At 44.5% G+C, this 21,290-nt stretch overlaps 1 protein-coding gene across 2 annotated transcripts in view; it reads right to left on the reverse strand.

Moving 5' to 3' along the window:
• Positions 1 to 11,834, reverse strand: part of PHLPP2 (PH domain and leucine rich repeat protein phosphatase 2) — a gene marked incomplete at both ends in the record, with an annotated part of 83,178 nt that extends 71,344 nt beyond the window's left edge. For both annotated transcript variants that reach the window (XM_080702165.1, XM_080702164.1), the window contains one exon: positions 11,736 to 11,834. In XM_080702165.1, coding sequence (XP_080558291.1) covers positions 11,736 to 11,834 — 99 coding nt within the window. The remainder of the gene's footprint in view (positions 1 to 11,735) is intronic.
• Between the last annotated feature and the right edge of the window lie 9,456 nt (positions 11,835 to 21,290).

A 21,290-nucleotide genomic window follows, 5' to 3' on the forward strand; every position in this document is an offset into this window, starting at 1 on the left:
CCCTCCGTTTCACCAGAAACATAACAGACTACCTAACCATATTTGGTATTAATCATTCCATGTATTTTAAAGTTTTCAATATAGGTACACAACAAAGTATTAAGAGTATTATCTTACCTGATTTAAATTTTTAAACTTCAAAGCCAGGCATGGTGGTGCATGCTTGTAATCCCAGCATTTGGGAGGCTGAGACAGGAGGATCGCGGTTCGCGGACAACCTCAGCTACTTAGTGAGGCGCTCTGCAACTCAGTGAGACTCGGTTTCAAAATAAAGAATAAAAAAAATAGGGCAGGGAGTGTAGCTCAGAGGTCAAATGCCTCTGGGTTTCATCCCCAGACCCGCTAAATAAATAAATAAATAAATAAAATTTTAAACTTCAACTAAACCTAAACATACTTATATTTTATCCAGCAATTGTATTTGGTTTAACACTGGCTTAGAGATATATCTATCTTAATACAACTAGCTCACTTATTTGAATAATATTCCATTATATGAATACACCACATTTATCCACTCCCCTACAGAGGGCATTTAGTTTGTTTCTCATGTTTCACTGCTGGAAACAATGCTGCAATAAACATTTTTGTGGTGTGTGTGTGTGTGTGTGTGTGTGTGTGTGTGTGTGTGTGTTACTGAGGACTGAACCCAGGGGCTCTCTACCACCAAACTATTTTGGGATAAGGTCTTGCTAAGTTGCCCAGACTGGTCTTGAACTTTTGATCCTCCTGCCTCAGCCTCTCAAATCGATGGGATATAGACAAGTGCAACAGCACCCTGCTGTATATGTCTTTTTACCCTATTTTTAGATTTTTCTAGGATTCCGACCTGCTGCCTCATATTCCAAGGAAGCAAGTGCAACACTGGCATAAAAATGCAGTTATTCTTTCCATTTTGGACATGTTTCCAAAAATTGCCATTGTATTTGATAATTTAGGTACGTGACATTCACATATATACTGTGAAATCAAGAATCTCATAACAAAAAAATGCTGCAGAAATGTAACTTCTTTCTTTCTTTCTTTCTTTCTTTCTTTCTTTCTTTCTTTCTTTCTTTCTTTAATGGTACTGGGGATGGAACCCAGGGGCATTCTACCTTTGAGCTACACCCCCAGCCCTATTTCTTAATCTTTATTTTGAAACAGGGTCTGAGTTGCAAAGGGCCTCACCAAATAGCTAAGGCTAGCCGCAAACCTGGATCCTCCTTTTTCAGTCTCCCAAATGGGATTACAAGCATGTGCTACCACGCTTGTAATGGCTAATATAACATTTTCTTTTTCTTTTTTTTTTTTTCTTTTTTAGTAGTACTGGGGATGCAACCCAGGGGCCTTCTACCTCTGGGCTACATTCCCAGACCTATTTGTTTTGGAAACAGGCTCTTACTAAGTTGCTGAGAGCCTTACTAAGTAGCCAAGATTGGCTTCAAACCTTCAGGATCCTCCTGTCTCAGCCTATCCAGAACTGGGGTTACAAAGGTGCACCACCATACCCAGCTTAATGTAACAAATTTCTAAGTGGACATTTGTCTGGTTTTTTTTTTTTTTTTTTTTTTTTTGGTTGGTACTGGGGGTGAAACCCAGGGGCTTTTCTACATCCGGGCTATACTCCCAGACCTATTTTTTCATACTTTATTTGGAAATAGGGTCTCACTAAGTTGCTGAGAGCCTCACTAAGTAGCTGAGGCTGGCTTCGAACCTATGCAATTCTCCTGTCTCAGCCTCCCAAGCACTGGGATTACAAGTGTTGTTTTTTTTTGTTGTTGTTGTTTTGGTGGTAATGGGGTTCCTGGAAATCCTTCTACCTCCAGGCTACACTCCCAGACCCATTTTTTATATCTTTTTATTTGGAAACAGGGTCTCTTAAACCAGCGAGGCTGGCTTCGAACCTGCCTGATCTTCCTGTCTCAGCCTCCCAAGTGCTGGGATTACAAGTGTATGCCACCACGCCCAGCTGTTCTATTTTTATGATGGGTCATCTTTGCTGTGTTTAATAAAAAATAAATTTCCACTAATAATTACCTCGACACTCCTCTCTTGCTTCATTTCCCACTGCTTTTCACTCTGTGTTTAAGTGACATTCTATTACTTGCAATTCTTGAAATACACGAACTATCCTACAACTCTATGACTTATCTGAAATGCCCCTCCTCACCCTGCCCTCGTGAGTTATCTCCACTCAGTGGAGGAAAAAAACCAAGCAGAAACTATTCCATAACACCAAAAGGTTTTTTCTAAAACCTTCTAAAGTCAAATAATGGCCACTGACCTTCACAATCTTAGAAATGTCAAGAAAGACCCCAGGAAGTACCATGTTAGCTCACTGTTAGTTCATACATGATTTTTGTTTTATGAGGATTTTTTTTTTTTTTTTTTTTTTTTGGTATTAGGGATGGAACCCAGGGGCTTTCTACCTCTGAGCTACACCTCCAGCTCTTTTCTAAATTCTATTTATTTATTTATTGTGGTACTGGGGATTGAATCCACTCTGAGCTATACCCCCAATACTATTTTTTATTCTTAATTTTTTTTCTTTGCAGTACTGGAAATCCAGAAGCATTCTACCTCCCAGCTACACTCCCAGCTCTCTTTTTTTTTTTTTTTTTTTTTTTTTGCGGGTCTGGGGATGGAACCCAGGGGCATTCGACCTCCGAGCTACACCCCTGCCCTATTTTTTATTCTTTATTTTGAAACAGGGTCTCACTGAGTTGCAGAAGGCCTCACTAAATAGCTGAGGCTGTCGGCGAACCGCGATCCTCCTGTCTCAGCCTCCCAAATGCTGGGATTACAAGCGTGCGCCACCACGCCCGGCTCCAGCTCTATTTCTTATTCTTTATCTTGAAACAGGGTCTCGCTGAGTTGCAAAGGGCCTCACTAAATAGCTGAGGCTGTCCGTGAACCTCAATCCTCCTGTCTCAGCCTCCCAAATGCTGGGATTACAAGCATGGGCCACCATGCCCAGCTATTCTTAATTTTGAAACAAAGTCTCACTAAATTGCAGAAGGCCTCACAACTTAGCTGAGGCTGTCCACAAACCTTGATCCTCCTGTCTCAGCCTACCAAGTACTGAGATTACAAGCAGGAGCTTATAAATTTAAGTGTAGGCCCGGATAGCTCAGTCGGTAGAGCATCAGACTTTAAGCCAGGTGTGGTGGCGCACACTTGTAATCCCAGCATTCGGGAGGCTGAGACCGGAGGATCGGGGTTCGCGGACAGCCTAGGCTACTTAGTGAGGCCCTTTGCAACTCAGTGAGACCGTTTCAAAATAAAGAATAAAAAATTGGGCAGGGGGTGTAGCTCTGAGGTCGAATGCCCCTGGGTTCCATCCCCAGACCCGCAAAAAAAAAAAAAAGAAAAAAAAGAAAAAAAAGAAAATTTTAAAACAGGGTCTCTCTAGGTTGCCTAGAGTCTTGCTAAATTGATAAGACTGTCTTCAAATCTGCAATTCTTCTGTCTCAGCTTCCCAAGTACTGGGATTACAGCTGTGTGCCATCAGGCCAGCTAGCATATGCAAACGTGCATATGTGTTCCCTTAAGACATTAAATTCCTCAAGAAGCCAGGCGTGGTGGTGCACGCTCATAATCCCCGCGCTTGGGAGGCTGAGACAGGAGGATTGCGCAGGTTCAAAGCCAGCCTCGCTGGCTTAAGAGACCCCGTTTCCAAATAAAAATATATATATAAAAAAATAGGTCTAGGACTGTAGCCGGGAGGTAGAAGGGTTCCATCCCCAGTACCACCAATAAGTAAATAAATAAATAAATATATAAATTCCTCAAGATATTTTACATCATCAAAACATGTAAGTTGCCGGGTTTGGTGGCACACACTTGTAATCCCCACGCTTGGGAGGAGGCGGAGACAGGAGGATCCCACAGGTTCGAAGCTAGCCACGCTGACTTAAGAGACCCTGTTTCCAAGTAAAAAAAGTATAAAAATAGGTCTGGGAGTGTAGCCCGGAGGTAGAAGGGTTTCCTGAAACCCCAGTACCAACAACAACAACAAAAACATGTAAGTTGTTGGTCATCTTTACTGGATCAGGGCTTATCGCCTGCTTATATGATATACTCTACCCTATGAAGAAAAACTGCTCCAAGTTTGAACTCCAGTACATCTCACTCTCCTGAACCTGATAAATGGGCACCGCAGAGGCCTGGATAATGAAGAAAGCAGTCTTAAAGTGGCTCTTTCAAGCTGGACGTGATAGCGCATTCAGGAGGCTGAGACAGGAGGATCGTGGTTCGTGGACAGCCTCAGCTACTTAGGTCTTCTGCAACTAAGAAATACCCTGTTTCATAATAAAGAATAAAAAATAGGGCTGGGAGTGTAGCTTGGAGGTAGAATGCCCTGGGTTCCATCCCCAGACCTGCAAAAAACAGTGGATACTTCACTATTAATTAGGAGACAATGCTGAGTTACCAGGGCTTCCTCCTTAGGACTGTTCTCTCCTCTGCCTGACGCACCAGCAAGGCCTTCTTACCAGCCAGTACTGCAGACAACACTGTCCTCCCAGCTGCCTTCAGCTTTTGGTGTTCCACTGAAACTGCTAGATTGAGAAACTTTTATTGTCCCCTGAGTCATACATGAAAGTTATCACAAACTTATCTAACAGGGAACAATGCTATCATCACCTCTCACATCAAACAACTGTATGAAAAGTACATATACACGTGCCTGTAATCCCAGTACGTGGGAGGCTGGAACAGGAGAAAAGGTTCACACTAGCCTCAGCTACTTAGTGAGGCCCTCTGCAACTTAGTGAGACTCTTTTTCAAAATCAAGAATAAAAATAGGGCTTGGGGTATAGTTTTGAGGTAGAATGCCCTGGGTTCCATCCCCAGTGACAAACACAAAGAAGAGTACACAATTTAAGATTTAAAGATCTTTCTAGAAAACAAAACTTTTTAAAGGAAGCCATAAATTGAGGACCCACTGCTTCCACTTTATACTTTGAATCCTCTAAAAATATACATAATAGAGCAGAGTGTGGTGATATACACCTGTAATCTCAATACTTGGGAGGCTGAAATGAAATACAGTTCTGAGACAGCCTCAGCAATTTAGCAAGGCACTGTTTCAAAATATATATATAGGGGTAAAATGGGCATGGTGGCACACATTTGTAATCCCGGCATTTGGGAGGCTGAGACAGGAGGATTGCGGTTCCCAGACAGACTCAGCTACTTATTAGTGAGGCATTTTGCAATTCACTGAGACCCTATTTCAAAATAAAGAATAAAATATAGGACTGGGGGTGTAGCTCAGAGATAAAATTCCCCTAAAAAAAAAAAAAAAAGGTAGGGGTAGAAGACAGGTGTAGAGATGCACACTTGTAATCCCAGCATTTAAGGAGGCTGAGACAGTAGGATTGTGGTTCGCAGACAGCCTCAGGTACTTAGTGAGGCTCTGCAACTCAGTGAAGCCCTGTTTCAAAATAAAGAATAAAAAATAGGGCTGGGGGGTGTAGCTTGGAGGTAGAATTCCCGTGTTCCATCCCCAGTACCGCAGAAAAAAAAAAGTAGGGGTAGGCTAGGGATGTAGCATAGAAGTTAATGCCCCTGGGTTCAATCCCAGTACCAAAACAGAAAACAAACAAAAAAAGATCACATATGAGGGCTTGTGATCAGTTTCAAAGTGGTAAACTATTTAATAGCCATAGACATTAACTCTAAAATATGCATGGTGAAAATGAGGTCTGGCAAAGTAACATTTTGTACTGAGTTCTATTAAAATGTAAAATACCTTAAGGTAGAGGTATTTTTGCATTCAAAAAATTAAAGAAAGGCTCATCTCTAGCAGGGCTTGGTGGCACACGTCGGTAATTCCTGTGCTTAGGAAGCTGAAACAGGAGGATTTCAAGTTCAAGGACAGCCTCAGCAAATAATGAGATGCTCATCAACCTAGAAAGACCCTGCTTCAAATAAAAAATAAAACAGGAGCTGGCGTGGTGGCGCACGCTTGTAATCCCAGCATTCAGGAGGCTGAGACTGGAGGATCGCGGTTCACAGACAGCCTCAGCTACTTAGTGAGGCCCTCTGCAACTCAGTGAGACCCTGTTTCAAAATAAAGAAAAGGGCCAGGCGTGGTGGCGCACACTTGTAATCCCCGTGCTTGGGAGGCAGAGACAGGAGGACTGCGCAGGATTGAAGCCAGCCGCACGCACTGGCTTAGGAGACCCTGTTTCAAAAAAAAAAAAAAAATGTAAAAATAGGCGTGTGAGTGTAGCCCAGAGGTAAAAGGGCTTCCAGGAACCCTAGTACCACAAAATAAAATAAAATAAAAAAGAATAAAAAAAAATTGGGCAGGGGGTGTAGCTCAGATGTCAAAAATGCCTCTGGGTTCCATCCCCAGACCCGCAAAAAAATAAAATAAAATTTAAAAAATAAAATAGATCTGTGGATGTAGTAATGCCCCTGGGTTCAATTCCCAGTAAAATACACACACACACACACACAACAACAACAACAACAACAACAACAACAACAACAACAACAACAAAAACTAGCCGGGCATGGTGGCACACACTTGTAATCCCAGCATTTAGGAGACTGAGACAGAAGGATCACAGTCCTCCGACAGCCTCAGCTACTTAGTGAGACCCTCTGCAACTCAGTGAGACTGTTTCAAAATAAAAACTAAAAAATGCTTCAGTGTGTGTGTGTGTGTGTGTGTGTGTGTGTGTGTGTGCCGCAGGAGGAGGAGAAGGAGGAGGGAGGAAGAGGAAGAAGGAGGAGGAGGAGGAGGCAGGCCTTGGTTCAATCCCCAGTACCATAAAAATAAACAAATAAAAAGAGAAAAATCATATACAAGCTGAACACAGTAGCACATATCTGTATCCCAGCACTTGGGAGGCTAAAACAGGAGGATCAAAAGTTTAAGGCCAGCCTAAGCAATTTAGCAAGACTGTTTCAAAATACAAATTAGGCTAGGCATGGTAGCACAAACCTGTAATCTCAGTACTTGGGAGGCTGAGACAGGAAGATTGAAAGTTTGAAGCCAGCCTCAGCAACTTAGTAAGACCCTGTTTCAAATTGAAAAATAAAGCCTGGCTTGGTGGCACATGCTTGTAATCCCTGCACTTGGGAGGCAGAGACAGGAGGATGGCGCAGGTTCGAAGCCAGTCTCACTGGCTTAAGAGACCCTGTTTCCAAATAAAAAAGTATAAAATAGTTCTGGCAGTGTATCCTGGAGGTAGAAGGGTTCCATCCCCAGTACCACCAAAAATAAATAAATAAATAAATAAATAAATAAATAAATAAATAAATAATAAAAAGGGCTGGGAAGGTAGCTCAGAGGTAGAAGGCCACTAGGTTTAATCCCCAGTTCCAAAAACAGCCTCTCAACAGGAGCTCAGTACTAGAATCAAGATCAAGCACTGGAATCTAAAGGTCCCCAAATTGAAATTTCAGGGAAACAGTGAAAGTGTCTTCACTAAAGGTCTTCTTTCCTCAATTCTTTCTCTAACAATTCACTCCTAACCATCAAAAATGTTATACAAAAACTGTTTACCCTCTAGGCCAGAATGCATTATCTATCTCTCAGACCAGTCATTTCCTGATAAAACAGGCCACTTGAACTTTTGTTTTTATTTTCTATCACACTTTATACTTTTGTGACTATAATTTTAAATATCCAGAAAGAAGCTGTGCATGGTGGCGCATGCTTGTAATCCTATACTTGTGAAGCTGAGGCAGGGGGACTGCAGGTTGAAGGGCACCCTCTGCCACTTAGAGAGATCTCCAGCAACTTAGCGAGATGCTACTTAAAAATAAAAAATGGCCGGGCGTGGTGGCACACGCTTGTAATCCCCGCACTTGGGAGGCGGAGAAAGGAGGATCGCAAAGGTTCAAAGCCAGCCTCCCTGGCTTAAGAGAGACCCTATTTCCAAATAAAATGTGAAATAGGTCTGGGAGTGTAGCCCAGAGGCAGAAGGGTTCCATCTCCAGTGCCATCAAAAAAAAATAAAATAAAATAAAATAAAATAAAAAATAGGATGGGCCTAGTGATGCATGCCTGTAATCAGAGTACTTGAGAAAGAGTATGATCACAGGTTCAAGGCCAGCCTCAACAATTTAGTGAGGCCTCTGCAACTTAGCAAGACTCTGTATTTATTTATTTATTTATTTATTTATTTATTTATTTATTTATTTATTTTTGGTGGTACTGGGGGTGGAACCCAGAGGCTTTCTACCTCTGGGCTATACTCCCAGACCTTTTTTTTAAAAAAATATATTTTATTTGGAAACAGGGTCTAAGTTGCTGAGAGCCTCACTAAGTAGGCTGGCTTCAAACCTGTGTGATCCTCCTGTCTCAGCCTCCCAAGCGCAGGGATTACAAGCGTGCGCCACCACGTCCAGCAAGACTGTTTTAAAATAACATAAAAAGGGCTGAGAAGCCAGGCATAGTGGCGCATGCTTGTAATCCCAGCATTTGGGAGGCTGAGACCAGAGGATCGTGATCTGTGGACAGCCTCAACTACTTAGTAAGGCCCTCTGCAACTTGGTGAGACCCTATTTCTTTTCTCTTTCTCTCTCTCTTTCTTTCTTTCTTTCTTTCTTTCTTTCTTTCTTTCTTTCTTTCTTTTTTTGTGTGGTACTGGGGTTCCTGGAAACCCTTCTACCTCTGGGCTACACTCTCAGACCTATTTTTATACTTTTTAATTTGGAAACAGGGTCTCTTAAGCCAGCGCGGCTGGCTTCAAACCTGCACGATCCTCCTGTCTCCGCCTCCCAAGCGCCGGGATTACAAGCATGCACCACCACGCCCGACATAGTGAGACCCTATTTCAAAATAAAGAATAGGAAAAAAAAAAAATAGTGCAGGGGGTGTAGTGTAGCTCAGAGTTCGAATGTCCCTGGCTTCCATCCCAGACCCGCACACAAAAAAAGAGAAAAAAAAACATAGGGCTGGGAATGTAGCTTGGAAGTAGAATGTCCCTGGATTCCATCCCCAGGGAAAAAAAAAAAAATCACTGGGAGTGTTAGGAGGGTAGCCTGGAATAGGAACCATCCCTGGGTTCAATCTCTAGTACCACAAAATTTTTCAAAATTAAAATAAAAAGGAGAGAAGCATGATGGTACACACCTATAATCCTGGTACTTGGGAGGCTGAGAGGTAAGAGGATCAATGGGTATAAGTACAGCCTCAGCAACTTAGCAAGACTCTGTCTCAAAATAAAAAAAATAATAAGGCTGGGGGTGTAGCTTGGAGATTAAATGTTCCCAAGTTCACTCCTTATTATCAAAACATAAATTTGAGCTGGACATGGTGGCACACACTTGTAATCCCAGTACTTGGGAGGCTGAGACTGGAGGATCCAGGTTCGCAGCCAGCTTCAGCTACTTAGGCCCTTTACAACTCAGTGAGACCCTGTTTCAAAATAAATAACAAAAAATAGGGCAGGGACTGTAGCTTGGAGGTCGAATGCCCTTGGGTTCCTTTCCTAGCACCATAGATAGATAAATAGATAGATAGATAGGGAAGGGCTGGAAGTATAGCTCAGAAGTAAAATGCCCCAGTCTTCCCTTCCCAAACACACACATACACACACTGTATGTATCCAAAAGACTGGGCAAGCCGGGTGTGGTTGGTGCATGTTTGTAATCTCAGTATTTGGGAGGCTGAGACAGGAGGATCATGATTTGTGGCCAGCCTCAGCTACAGAGACCTTCTGCAACTCAGTGAGACCGTGTTTCAAAATAGAGAATAAAAAATAGGGCTGGGGGTGTAGCTCAGAGGTACAATCCCCCTAGGTTCCATCCCCAGAACCACAAAAAAGAAAAAAAGAAAAAAACATTGAGCAAAGCTAGGCATGGTGGCACAGGCCTGTAATCCTAGTACTTGAGAGGCCAGTAACTACACACACACACACACACACACACACACACACACACACACACACACAAGACTGAGTAAATACATCTATAATGTCAATTCTTGGAGGCTGCGATAAGAGGATCACAGGTTTGAGGACACCTTCAGCAAGTAGTGAAACTCTCACCAACCTAGTGAGACTCTGTTTCAAAATAAAAATGCCGGGCATGGTGGCACACACTTGTAATCCCGGCATTTGGGAGGCTGAAACAGGAGGATCACGGGTTCTCTGCCAGCCTCAGCTACATAGTGAGGCCCTCTGCAACTTAGTGAGACCCTGTTTCCAAATAAAAATAATAATAGGTCTTGGGGTTTAGCTATGAGGTAAAAGGCCCCTGGTTTCAATCCCCAGTGCTGCGGGTGTTTGGGGAGGAGGGGAGAATAGGGCTGGGAATGTAGCTCAGAGGTAGAACTCCCTGGGTTCAATCCCTAGTAACACACACACACACAATGGGTAAATATATCCTATAATGTCAATACTTGGGAAACTGAGACAGGAGGATCACAGGTTTAAGGACAGCTTCAGCAAGTAGTGAGAGTCTCATCAACCTAGTGAGACCCTGTTTCAAAATAATAAAGAATAGGCCTAGGGGTGTAGCTCGGAGGTATAATGCCTCTGGGCTCAATCCCCAGTACTCCCCACCACACACACAAAGTTATTTAAGTCACTGCATTAAGCGACTTGGGAGGTGATAGCAGAACTATACTCAGCATTCAACATTTTACACAATGCTGGTTTCTAAGGCTTCCTGGCTTCACAGGTCTATCAACCTATTTTTTATGTTCCCGTATTTGTGATGTCCTGCCAATAATGTTAATAACTAGGAAATACCAATCCACAATGTCAATTAGCAACTGTTACTTAATACATTTAACATCATGTATTTTCATTGTTCTGCAAGCCTTTTTTGAAACACATCCAATCTCCTCAATTTTCTTTCCCCTCGGCAAGTTTTAAATCCTGCGGATTCCTCTGCTACAAGTCTAGAGGAATTCCAGTCCACCTCCAGCAGGACACCTAGTTTACATATTTGACCTCCAGAAAAATGTCTCTGCAACTATTTCAAAGGCTCGTAGGGAACTCCACCCAGCGAGCCTGGCGCTGACCCTCCATGTCACATCCCTACCTCCTGCCTTCCTCCGGTATTTAAACTTCTTGTCATCACCTCCGAGGCTCCACTCGCCCCTTGCCTGCATCTGTTTTCATATCCTCCTACTCCCCTAATTCCTGCCAAAACACCCCGCTAGCTGCCTGTTGCATAACGGCTCCCCCATGACGGTCTCCCCGGGTCGTCAGCCGGGCTGGGCGAGCAGGATCGCCGGGTCGGCCCTGCCCCTCCTCCCCGCGGCAACACGCCCAGCCGGCGCGGGGAAGCGGCTCCCGGGCCGGTCGGACTCGGGTGCTGAGCCCCGAGGGCAGAGAGCGCCGCGCGGGCCGGCCAATGGCCCATCGCCGCCGCCATCCTCGGCCGGGGTGATGCCTTCAGGTGTCCGGGAGCGCCCTGCGCACTCGCGGCCCGCCCCGCCGGCCCTCGCAGCGCCCCGGAGCGGGCCCCGGGCCGGGCGCGGCCGGGAGGGAGGCGGGCGCCGGCGCGGGGCGGCCGGGGCCGGGGGGCGGCGGCGGGCCGGGCGTGGGCCTGGGGCGGGAGGCGCGCCGCCGGGGATGGGCGGCGGCGGGGCCGAGGCCTGGGCGCGGAGGCGGCGGCGGCCGGGGCCGGGCGCGGGGCGGCCGAGCCGCGGCGCCCAGGAGCGGCGCGGGGCGGGGGTCGCGGGCCGCCGGGGGCGCCGGGCGGGGCGGGGGCGGCCGCGGCCCTCCCTCCCTGCCTCCTCCCTGCCTCCCGCGGCCCCTCCCCGCCCGCCGCCTCACCTTCAGGACGCGGATTCCTCCCGGGCGGCGGCTCGCGGGCGCTTCGGGCGGCTCCGGGGGCTCCAGCGGGCCCGGGGGCCCCGGCTCCACCTCCCCCATCGGCGGCAGCGGCTGCTCAGGGACGCCCGGCCGGCGCGACGGCGCGCGGAGCCTCGGCCGCGCGCGCGCGCCAGCAGCCGGAGGCCCCGCCCCGCCGCCCGAGGCCCCGCCCCCGCGGCCGCGGCCACGCCCCCGCAGCCCCGCCGGACCTGCGTAGCTGCGGGCGCGGCCGGGCGCCGCGGCTGGGTGGGCCTGCGCTGCCCGCCGCCTGGGGTTTGCGGGACGCGGGCTCTGAGAGCGGGAGGCGCGCCGGAACCTGCCCTCCGAGGAGCGGCCGGGAAGAGGCCGACCGGGCCTGCACCTGTCAACTGCGACAGGACGCTGTGGCGTTGGGACTTCCCTCCCCGAGGCGTTTTCTCTCTACTCCAGGATTGCCCTGTCGCCCCGCCCCCCACTTGCTGAGAAGGCTGCCCTTAGCAAGGGCCTTTCTCGTCCTTATTGGAGGTGCTCTCACGACTCTGGGCACATTCGACCCAAAGTCGGGGTGGGGGGGAATGTCACCTCATCTCCCAGCCATATTTCAGCTCCCTTTTCTTCTCCTGTAGCAAAAGTATCAAGGGTCTGTTCTTGACCTCAAGCCCTCATGGGGTCTGTGAGCCGTTTTATTATTCGCAAGGATAATTCAGGGGGGGGGAATCTTTTAGAGTTATTTCCTAGCCGGGCGTGGTATTTATTGCATGCCTGTAATCCCAGTAATTTGGGAGGCTGAGACAGAAGAGCAGGTACCAGGCTAGCGTCAGCAATTTAGCAAGCCTCTCGGCAATCTAGCCAGACCCTGTTTCAAACTCTTAAAAAAAAAAAAAAAAAGTGATTTTCCTGAGGTGATGGTACTTTTGTGTCACCCTAATTACAAATCTCAGCTCTACTCATTATTAGATCTATACCCTTGTGCAAATGACGATCTTAGCCTTTGACTCTTAAGGTGCGAAATAGTTACTAATAGCTGACTAGCATGATTGTGAAGATTTAGTGAAGATGCATACAAAGTGCCTGACATAGCACGAATTCATAGTAGCTACTATAAATCTGAAATTCCAAATTTGAGATTCATTCAGTTTTCCAAAATGTACTCTCGTCAATTCCTCCTAAATTTTCCTATAAGCCTTCTATACTTCTAAAAAAATTTTTTTGGGGGAGGGCTTCCTATCTTACACAGTTGTTGAATCTTTAAACAACTTGTAAGAAATTAAACAGAAATAAAAACCTAACTTCTTAACCTTTTAATAATTGGTAAAGATGGTATCACCTATTATATTATCCTTTACCTCGCTTGCCTAGTCCAAACAAACTGAATGTCTTTAATATTTTTTTAGGCTTAACACAAAAGCTTGAGATCTAACAGGGCAGTGTGTATCCTGTCTGAGATACTTGTCCATTTGAAGTTATCATACATGCCAAGACAAAATTTGCATCAAACCGAGGGTCTTGCACATGCTAGGCAAGTACTCTACCACTGAACTACATTTCCAGCCCCCAAAATTTGCATTTTGAAGTTCTGACTTCACACAAATTATTTTCTTCTGTAAAAGCACAGTCACTATTTCCTTCCCTTAGATGAGTTACTTTGTATATATCAAAATTCCAGTCTCCAAAAATCCTCATTTCTTGATCTCAATGCATTAAAATGGGTTTTGTTGTTGTTGTTGTTGTTGTTGTTGTTTTGTTGCTTTTGGGTACTCCAACCTGCTAATCCTCCGGTCTCAGCCTCCCAAATCCTGGGATTACAGGTGTGTGCCACCCCTCCTAGTTTAAATGATTTGTCTCGAGTCGGGTATAAGGTGACAGAGTTCTTATGCTGTTCTGGATGTTCCTTCAACCTTAAAATTATTTTCAGCTGGGCAAGGTGGTGCATGCTTGTAATTGCTGTACTTAGGAGACTGAGAAAGTCTGGGTTCAAGAGCAGCCTCAGCTACTTAGTGAGGCCCTCTGCGACTAGTGAAACCGTGTTTCAAAATAAAGAATAAAAATCTGGCTGGGGGTTGTAGCTCGGAGCTAGAATGCCCCTGGGTTTAGTCCCTAGCACCACAAAAATCAAGAAAACTATTTTAGGCTTACTGGGTAATTTCTTCCAACAACACTGGTATATATGGGACAGGCACCAGTATACAGGAGCCCGAAGTGAACTTAACCAAGGGCAGACAGGCAGCGATAAGCAGCAGCAGATGTGGTGGTGCAGGCTTATGATCCAAGTAGTGGGAGGCTGAGGCAGGAGGATCACAGATTTGCAGCCACCTCAGCTACTTAGTGAGGCCCTATACAACTTAGACTTTGTTTCAATATAAAGAATTAAAAGTAGGGCTAGGGCATAGCTCGAAAGTAGAATGCTCCATCCCTAGTACCAGAGAAAGAAAGAAAGAAAGAAAGAAAGAAAGAAAGAAAGAAAGAAAGAAAGAAAGAAAGAAAGAAAGAAAGAAAGGAAGGAAAGAAAGAAAAGGAGGGAGCATTTCTGAACAAATGTTTCTAAAAGAGGTGCCTCTTTTTTCCCCCTCCCTGTGGCACTGGGGATTGAACCCAGAGGCATTCTACCTCAGAGGTAAACCCCCAGCCTGATTTTATTTAAAAACAGGAAGGCCTTGCTAAATTTTCCAGCCTGGCTTTAAACCTACAATCCTCCTGTCTCAGCCTTCCAAGTACTGGGATTACAAGTGTGCACCACCATGCCCAGTTTAACAGCGTGTTTCTTGAGTTAATTACAGACTACCCTTTGCAGATCTCATGAGTAGATGCTCTCTACTGACTGATTATAGAAAAGGAAAAACATCTTGTCCAATGACCAAAGTTTGAGCCCATCCTGGGAACAATGGTAGATGTTTTGTTTTTTTTTTTTTAATTAATGGGGTAGTACCTCTTTTAAGAGGAAAAAATAAAGATACCAGTTCAAATGTTTTAAATGATCATTTATGATACAGCTACCTAGAGCTGGGCATGGTGGCACACTTGTAATCCCAGCATTTGGGAGGCCAAGACAGGAGGATCATGGTTCCTGGCCAGCCTCAGCTACTTAGTGAGGCCCTTTGCAACTCAGTGAGACCTTGTTTCAAAATAATGATATAGCCACACATGCTTGTAACCCCCCTGCTTGGGAGGTGGAGACAGGAGGATTATGCAGGTTCGAAGCCAGCCTTGCTGGCTTAAGGGACCCTGTTTCCAAATAAAAATATAAAAGGTAGACCCCAGTACCACCTTAAAAAAGAAAAAACAGAAACAAGAAAAATAATAATAATGATTCAGCTACCTTTAAAAGGTCTCCATGAGGGCTGGGCGTGGTGGCGCATGCTTGTAATCTCAGCATTCAGGAGCCTGAGACTGGAGGATCACAGTTCACGGACAGCCTCAGCTACTTAGTGAGGCCCTTTGTGAATGCAGTGAGACCCTGTTTCAAAATAAAGAATAAAAACGAGAGCATATCTCGGAGGTTGAATGCCCCTGGGTTCCATCGCCAGACCCACAAAAAAAAAAAAAAAAAGTCTCCATTATTTCAGATCAAATAGTCCTGATAATCAGTTGGTTTTCTTTTCAAACCATGGACTGCCATTAACATTGCACACTTTGTTTCAAAGGTCACATAATCATACTCTCCCCCAGTTCAAGGCAACGTGCATTATGTATGCCAAGAGTTATGTAACTTTAATTTCTGGAAATGGTAAACAGCTGAGACTAACCCTAAAAATAAATTCCCCTGGGATTGTGTGTGTGTGTGTGTGTGTGTGTGTGTGTGTGTGCAAAAATCCATCTGCCCTCACTGCAGGTTCATCATTACAAAAATCACTGGATCATGCCAAGAGACAGAGAAGTCATTAGAATCACTCATCTCTCTATCCTTGTATGGCTGCTATGCATACACTCTCCACCTCCCTAGAGCCTGCACTCATTCTTATGCCAGGAGCTTTCCCCAGTCTTCACCACAAAAGAGGGGAGGGGCAACAGAGAATCTCAGGTCTATCAGATTTCTCTAGGTGCCATAGGAGGCATAATTATATCATATATATGTATGTGTGTGTGTGTGTATATATATATATATACACACACACATTATATATACACACACACAAACACACACACGTGTATGTGTGTGCATGTGTATAGTGCTGGGGTTCAACCCCACTCCACACACATGTAAGGCAAGTACTCTACCACTCACCTATAACCCCAGCCCATTGAGTGTTTTTTGTTTTTCAAATATGGGAACAGGCCAGGCATGGTAGCACATACCTATAATCCTCGTACTTGGACCACTGAGACAGGAGGATTCCAAGAGCCTCAGCAGTTTTGTGGGACCTTCCACAACTTAGCGAGAGACCTTCTTTTAAAAATAAAAAGGGGTGATGCACATTTGTAAATCCCAGCATTTGGGAGGCTGAGAAGGAAGGATCACAGTTCACAGACAGCCTCAGCCACTACTTAGTGAGGCCCTTTCCAACTCAGTGAGACCCTGTTATAAAACAAAGAATAAAAAATTGGGTTTGGGGGTATAGCTCAGAGGTAGAAGGCCCCTGGGTTCCATCCCTAGTACTACAAAAAATAAAATAAAATAAAAAGGGCTGGAGGTATAGTTCAAAGGTAAACTGCCCATTAGTTCAATCCCTAGCCACCGTGTGTGTGTGTACGTACCTACAACGGAAAGTGGGAAGGCCAGAGCATGAAAATCTTTAAAACTGATTAAAATTAGTTTGGTTCTTCTGGATTGAAATTCAATAGAGTACTTATTCAGTGTAGTACTAAGTAAAGTACTGGTGTTGATTTGTTGAATAAACTCTTCTATAATTGCGTGTGTGTGCATGTGCGCGTGCGCATGTGTGTTCCACACTGGGGATGGAGCCCAGGGGCATTCTACCTCCAAGCTACACCCCCAGCCCTAGTTAGTTGCTGAGGCTGGCCGGGAGCCTGAGATCCTCCTGTCTCAGCCTCCCAAGAACGTGGATGACAAGCATGCACCACCACACCCAACAACTTGTATATTTTCATCTAATTACATGTAAATGAATGTCTCAACTATATTTATTCTTAGAAACAAAGATGAATTTTAACTAAGCCATAGAGAAGGGCACAGTTATAGGAAAGCTGCTTATCTAAGAGTGCCAAAGGGCACTTCTGCATAAACTAGATAACCACCAGGGCCCCCCCATTCAATCAAGGGACCTGCACGTACTCCCCTTTTTCAAGGGACTGTCAGGTATGATAGCTGAGTACTGGAAAACCTAAAGCTTCAACCTCCAAAACAGAATTCATATTAAAAAAGAAGACTTAATGCCGGGCGTGGTGGCGCACGCTTGAAATCCCAGCATTTTGGAGGCTGAAACAGGAGGATGTAGGTTCTCGGACAGCCTCAGCTACTTAGTGAGGCCCTTTGCAACTCAGTGAGACCCTGTTTCAAAATAAAGAACAAAGAAGTAGGGCTGGGGTGTAGCTCAGAGGTAGGATGCACCTGGGTCCAGCCCCAGTACTGGAAAACAGAAAAAATGAGTTCAAGGAAAATAGACCATGAAATAGAACTAATTTGGCTGGTCATGCCTTCTTCTTCCTGGTCTTATGATATTTACTTGACAAATTTACAGAAAGTAACTTTCAATTAAAACCCCAACGCCGCCCTGAATGTACATTTTGCTCTGATGTGATTTCTTTGCCTTATCTTATAATTCGCTATCTGAAGAAGATAATCATGGAAGTAGTCATACTAAAGTTATAATGTCCGATTGCTCTTAAGACTTTTGTATTGCCTAGAATTATCTATAAGTTTCCTTTTTTAACTGTTCAGATCCCCCTCTGGGTGAGATTTCTGTATAAATGAAAACATTAACAGATAAATTTAGCTCAAGGCTCTTGATAAGAATCCACCCTAGGATTCTGATTCACTTGTAAGAAGCAAGAAAGCAAATGTCGAATCGGGTATGACTTTTTATTATTAGTCACTTCATAATTTGTTTCAACCAAAAGACAAGACACACAGCAGGATTCTAATGCATCCATGTAAACGCTCACATCCATTTTGCTCCTCCCTCACCTCTAAGACTTATCATTGAATTTTAAATTTTCTTTACATCTCAAAAATATGTCTGCAATAATTAGAACTTCACGAGCGGTCCCACGTGAAAACAGCCTTTTAGTATTTTTACAGTAAAGAAGATGTGATGGGGCTTAATGAAAATGCAACTTACATTGTGAAGGAAAAAGGACTTTACAGGGACACCGTGTGAGTTCACAAAGGAAGGAGGCCAGAAGCTCCTTCCCACGAGCCCCCAGATGAAAACAAAACAAACACACAGCACAAACGCAGGTCCTTAGAAAACAGAACAGAACAAAAAACAAAAAACCCCAACAACTCCAAACTCCTCTTGAAGCCAGAATCAGCCCGCAGAAGTCCATGAAGCAACTGAACAAGCTGCTTTGGTATCGTCTTCTGTTTAAGCGTTCCGGGTCCTGGAAACTTGTTGAGGGGACCACTCACTGCCATTGCTTGGAAGAGCTTTTGACTTCCAGTTCTGCAAGCAGCCTCGCCCACCCAAGCCAAAGCTGGTCAGAAGTGTTTTAAATATCAGGGCTCTTTGAGCAATTCCCTTCCTCGATGATCCTCCCAACTCCAAAACTCATGAATACACGGACATGTATAACCGTTCCCCAACCACAAAGTCTGTGAATATATACTTCTTGCTAACTATCTGTTTAGGACACTGTGGTTAAAATACATTCACTAGAAAAAAAAAAATATGCACATTCCAACTCCTTGTTTCCCCTAGTTCTCATGGCCCAAATATACTCCAATCCAGAAGATAATGAGGTTGAACCTCGAAAGCAGTACTCCCTAACTTTCAACCTCTTCTAGAAGGACATGAAAATGGAAAGTATGTTCTAGAGTAGATGGAAACAGTCAAACTATTAGTGCTGGACAGTTCTAAAGTATTTTCATTTATGAATGGGATGAACAAGAGATATGAACTACACCTTTAGCCTAGCAAGAGGAAAGAATCTCCTCTCAAATGTTACACTGAGGAATGTTTCTTAAAGCGAGAAAGACCTTAAAATTAACAGATGAGCACTACAGAGTATGAGACTTCCACGACTATCCAAACCACCTCACAGTAACAGCACCAAAGCATTGTGGGAGAAGCTTCTCAGGGAGAGCACCCTTCCTGTGTTGTCTTGAGAAAACTTAAATCAATTCTCCCTTAGGATTACTAGGGATGGGAGGAGACAAACTACTCTCAAAGAGGGACAAAATGAGGTACAAGTGCATGTGACATTGTCAAAGTAAGCGTGAGTGCTCTCTGCTCATCACCCGGGGGCTATTAAATAGCCACAGAAACCACCCTTTCTTCACAATGGCGCTGAAGTTGTGAGATCCATCCAAATTTGCTCCCCTCTCAATAGTTATAATTGGGAAACGAATTACTGAAATGTGCAAGTGTTCACAGAAATTAAGAGATTTCTCCTTTTAGCTACAAGGCCAAGTGAGAAGAGAACTAATGCTGATCCTAGAAACTAAGGCACGCTGAAGCTTCCAAAGATCCCATCATGTGAAATGGTCTTCACAACCATCAGTATCCTAGGAGGTTATCTGGCTGCTTGTCCTTCAGTGTGGTGCTCGGGTTCAGTCTCTGAAGCCAATTCATATTCTACACAGCACCCTGTGTGTTAAGGCCATGGTTATTTTATTCCTTCTAGACAAAGCCATGGGTGACCATCCACTCTACCTCACAACTCTGATCACCCAAGCAGAGGCTCTGTCAGTGCAGTGGACCCATTCCATTAGCTAGCACTGTCTTACAGAATAGTCTTGAGCAGATGTCTTCAGAGATTCAACTCAGTTCAACTAAAAAAAAGAAAAAGAACCTGAGCTGGTTAGCTACACATGTAAGGGAGAAAATAAAAGCTCTACACAAAGAGGAATGTTAAGACAAATTCTATTCAAGAAATCCACCAGTATTATGTTAATCCTATCATGTTTCACAGCATTAAATATCCATCCAATGAAATCATTCTGCAAAGAAACCTGTAAAGGCTATTTTTCATTGCACAGGCAGAGCAGCTGTCAGAAGTAGGTGCCAGTCCACACTTATTTACTGGAAACAGGTGATGATACCGTTCTTGACTCAGCCAGCCATTTACCCAAATGCCTAAGTTTTAGCAGATCTTGCTCTTATGCACTATTAAGACCAGAAAGTTTCCCTTTTGGAGCCTTTAGCTCAACTCCAGTTTGTCAAATCTTAGGTATAGTCCAGCATCTGATACAGAGCTAGGTTTGACAAGACACTGAAGATTTTAAGCAAAGGCCTGGTGCAATGGAGGGTCGGGGAGGATATTTGTATCCAGGGTTAAGACCGAAGCCAAAGCAGTCGTTATACTGTACAGCACAGTAACAACTGCAAACATTTTAAAATCAAGGCGATCCCCACTTTTTTCTCCTGTAGTATGTAAGACATGGTGCCTGTATACTTGAACATACATAGTACATCCAAAATGTACCGAAGGAGAATCACTTCACCTCATTCCAGCAACTCAATTTTAATTTTGGTAACACAAGGGTCCTTTCTAAAAAGCACTCGGCACTCTTACTAGTTTAAAAAGCTCACATCTTTAATGCAGATATTCATTAGATTGGTCTCTTCCAAGAGACTGATTTCTCAGATTCAGGAAAGTATATTCCTACCCTATGGTGACCAGAAGACTTCTCTGACATAGGGGGCAAGGAAGCTACAAGGCTTCATTCCAACACCATAAAGTACAATATAGGAAAGATTTCTTTAACCGTGTGGTCTTTATTTCAGTGCCAGTGTTACAGATACAACACAAATGTTCCAGTTAGAAGAAGGAATTCAAACGGAATGCCAAGGTCCAAGCCAGGCTCGGGAAATAAAAAGGGAGGTCTGGAGTAATGGATGACTCCTCTGTGCTCCAGGATGAGTCTGATACTCTTCCTACGGGCAAAGGTGTTTCTGTTAAGGAGCCTGCTCTTTGAAACTGGTGGACTCATCTTTCCACCCATTTACCACAGTTCAAAGGGGCATGTGACAGGCCTGGGAGAAACTTTTAAAATTTGAGATGGGAATCAGGTCATTAATAACTATTAATTTATCTTTTAGAAGGTGTCCACTTTGCACTTTAAGGGAAATCAATTTTGAAAATCATAGAGCATATTCATGACTATAGCTAGAGAATGGAGAGAAAGGGAAGCTGGAAGAGCCTTGGAAATTTCTATTACAAATAGAGCACCATATCCTTCATGCCAAATCTCAACAAACGCTCTTTTTAACTGCATCTGTCCAGTGTTTACAAGTAACCTCTCAAGGTCTGACCAGTTCTTGATAACAAACATACATACATACATGTGTGTGTCTGTGTGTATACAGCAATGCACAGAAAAGGCTACCAGGAGCCTAATGCCTCTTTCACACACTGGGGGAACCAGTAGAAAAAGGCAGGGCTCCCTAATGTCCACTGTTATCTTTCCATTCCAAATGC

Source organism: Muscardinus avellanarius, assembly GCF_963383645.1.
Source record: "Muscardinus avellanarius genome assembly, chromosome: 10".
In the NCBI taxonomy this organism is placed as follows: domain Eukaryota; kingdom Metazoa; phylum Chordata; class Mammalia; order Rodentia; family Gliridae; genus Muscardinus; species Muscardinus avellanarius.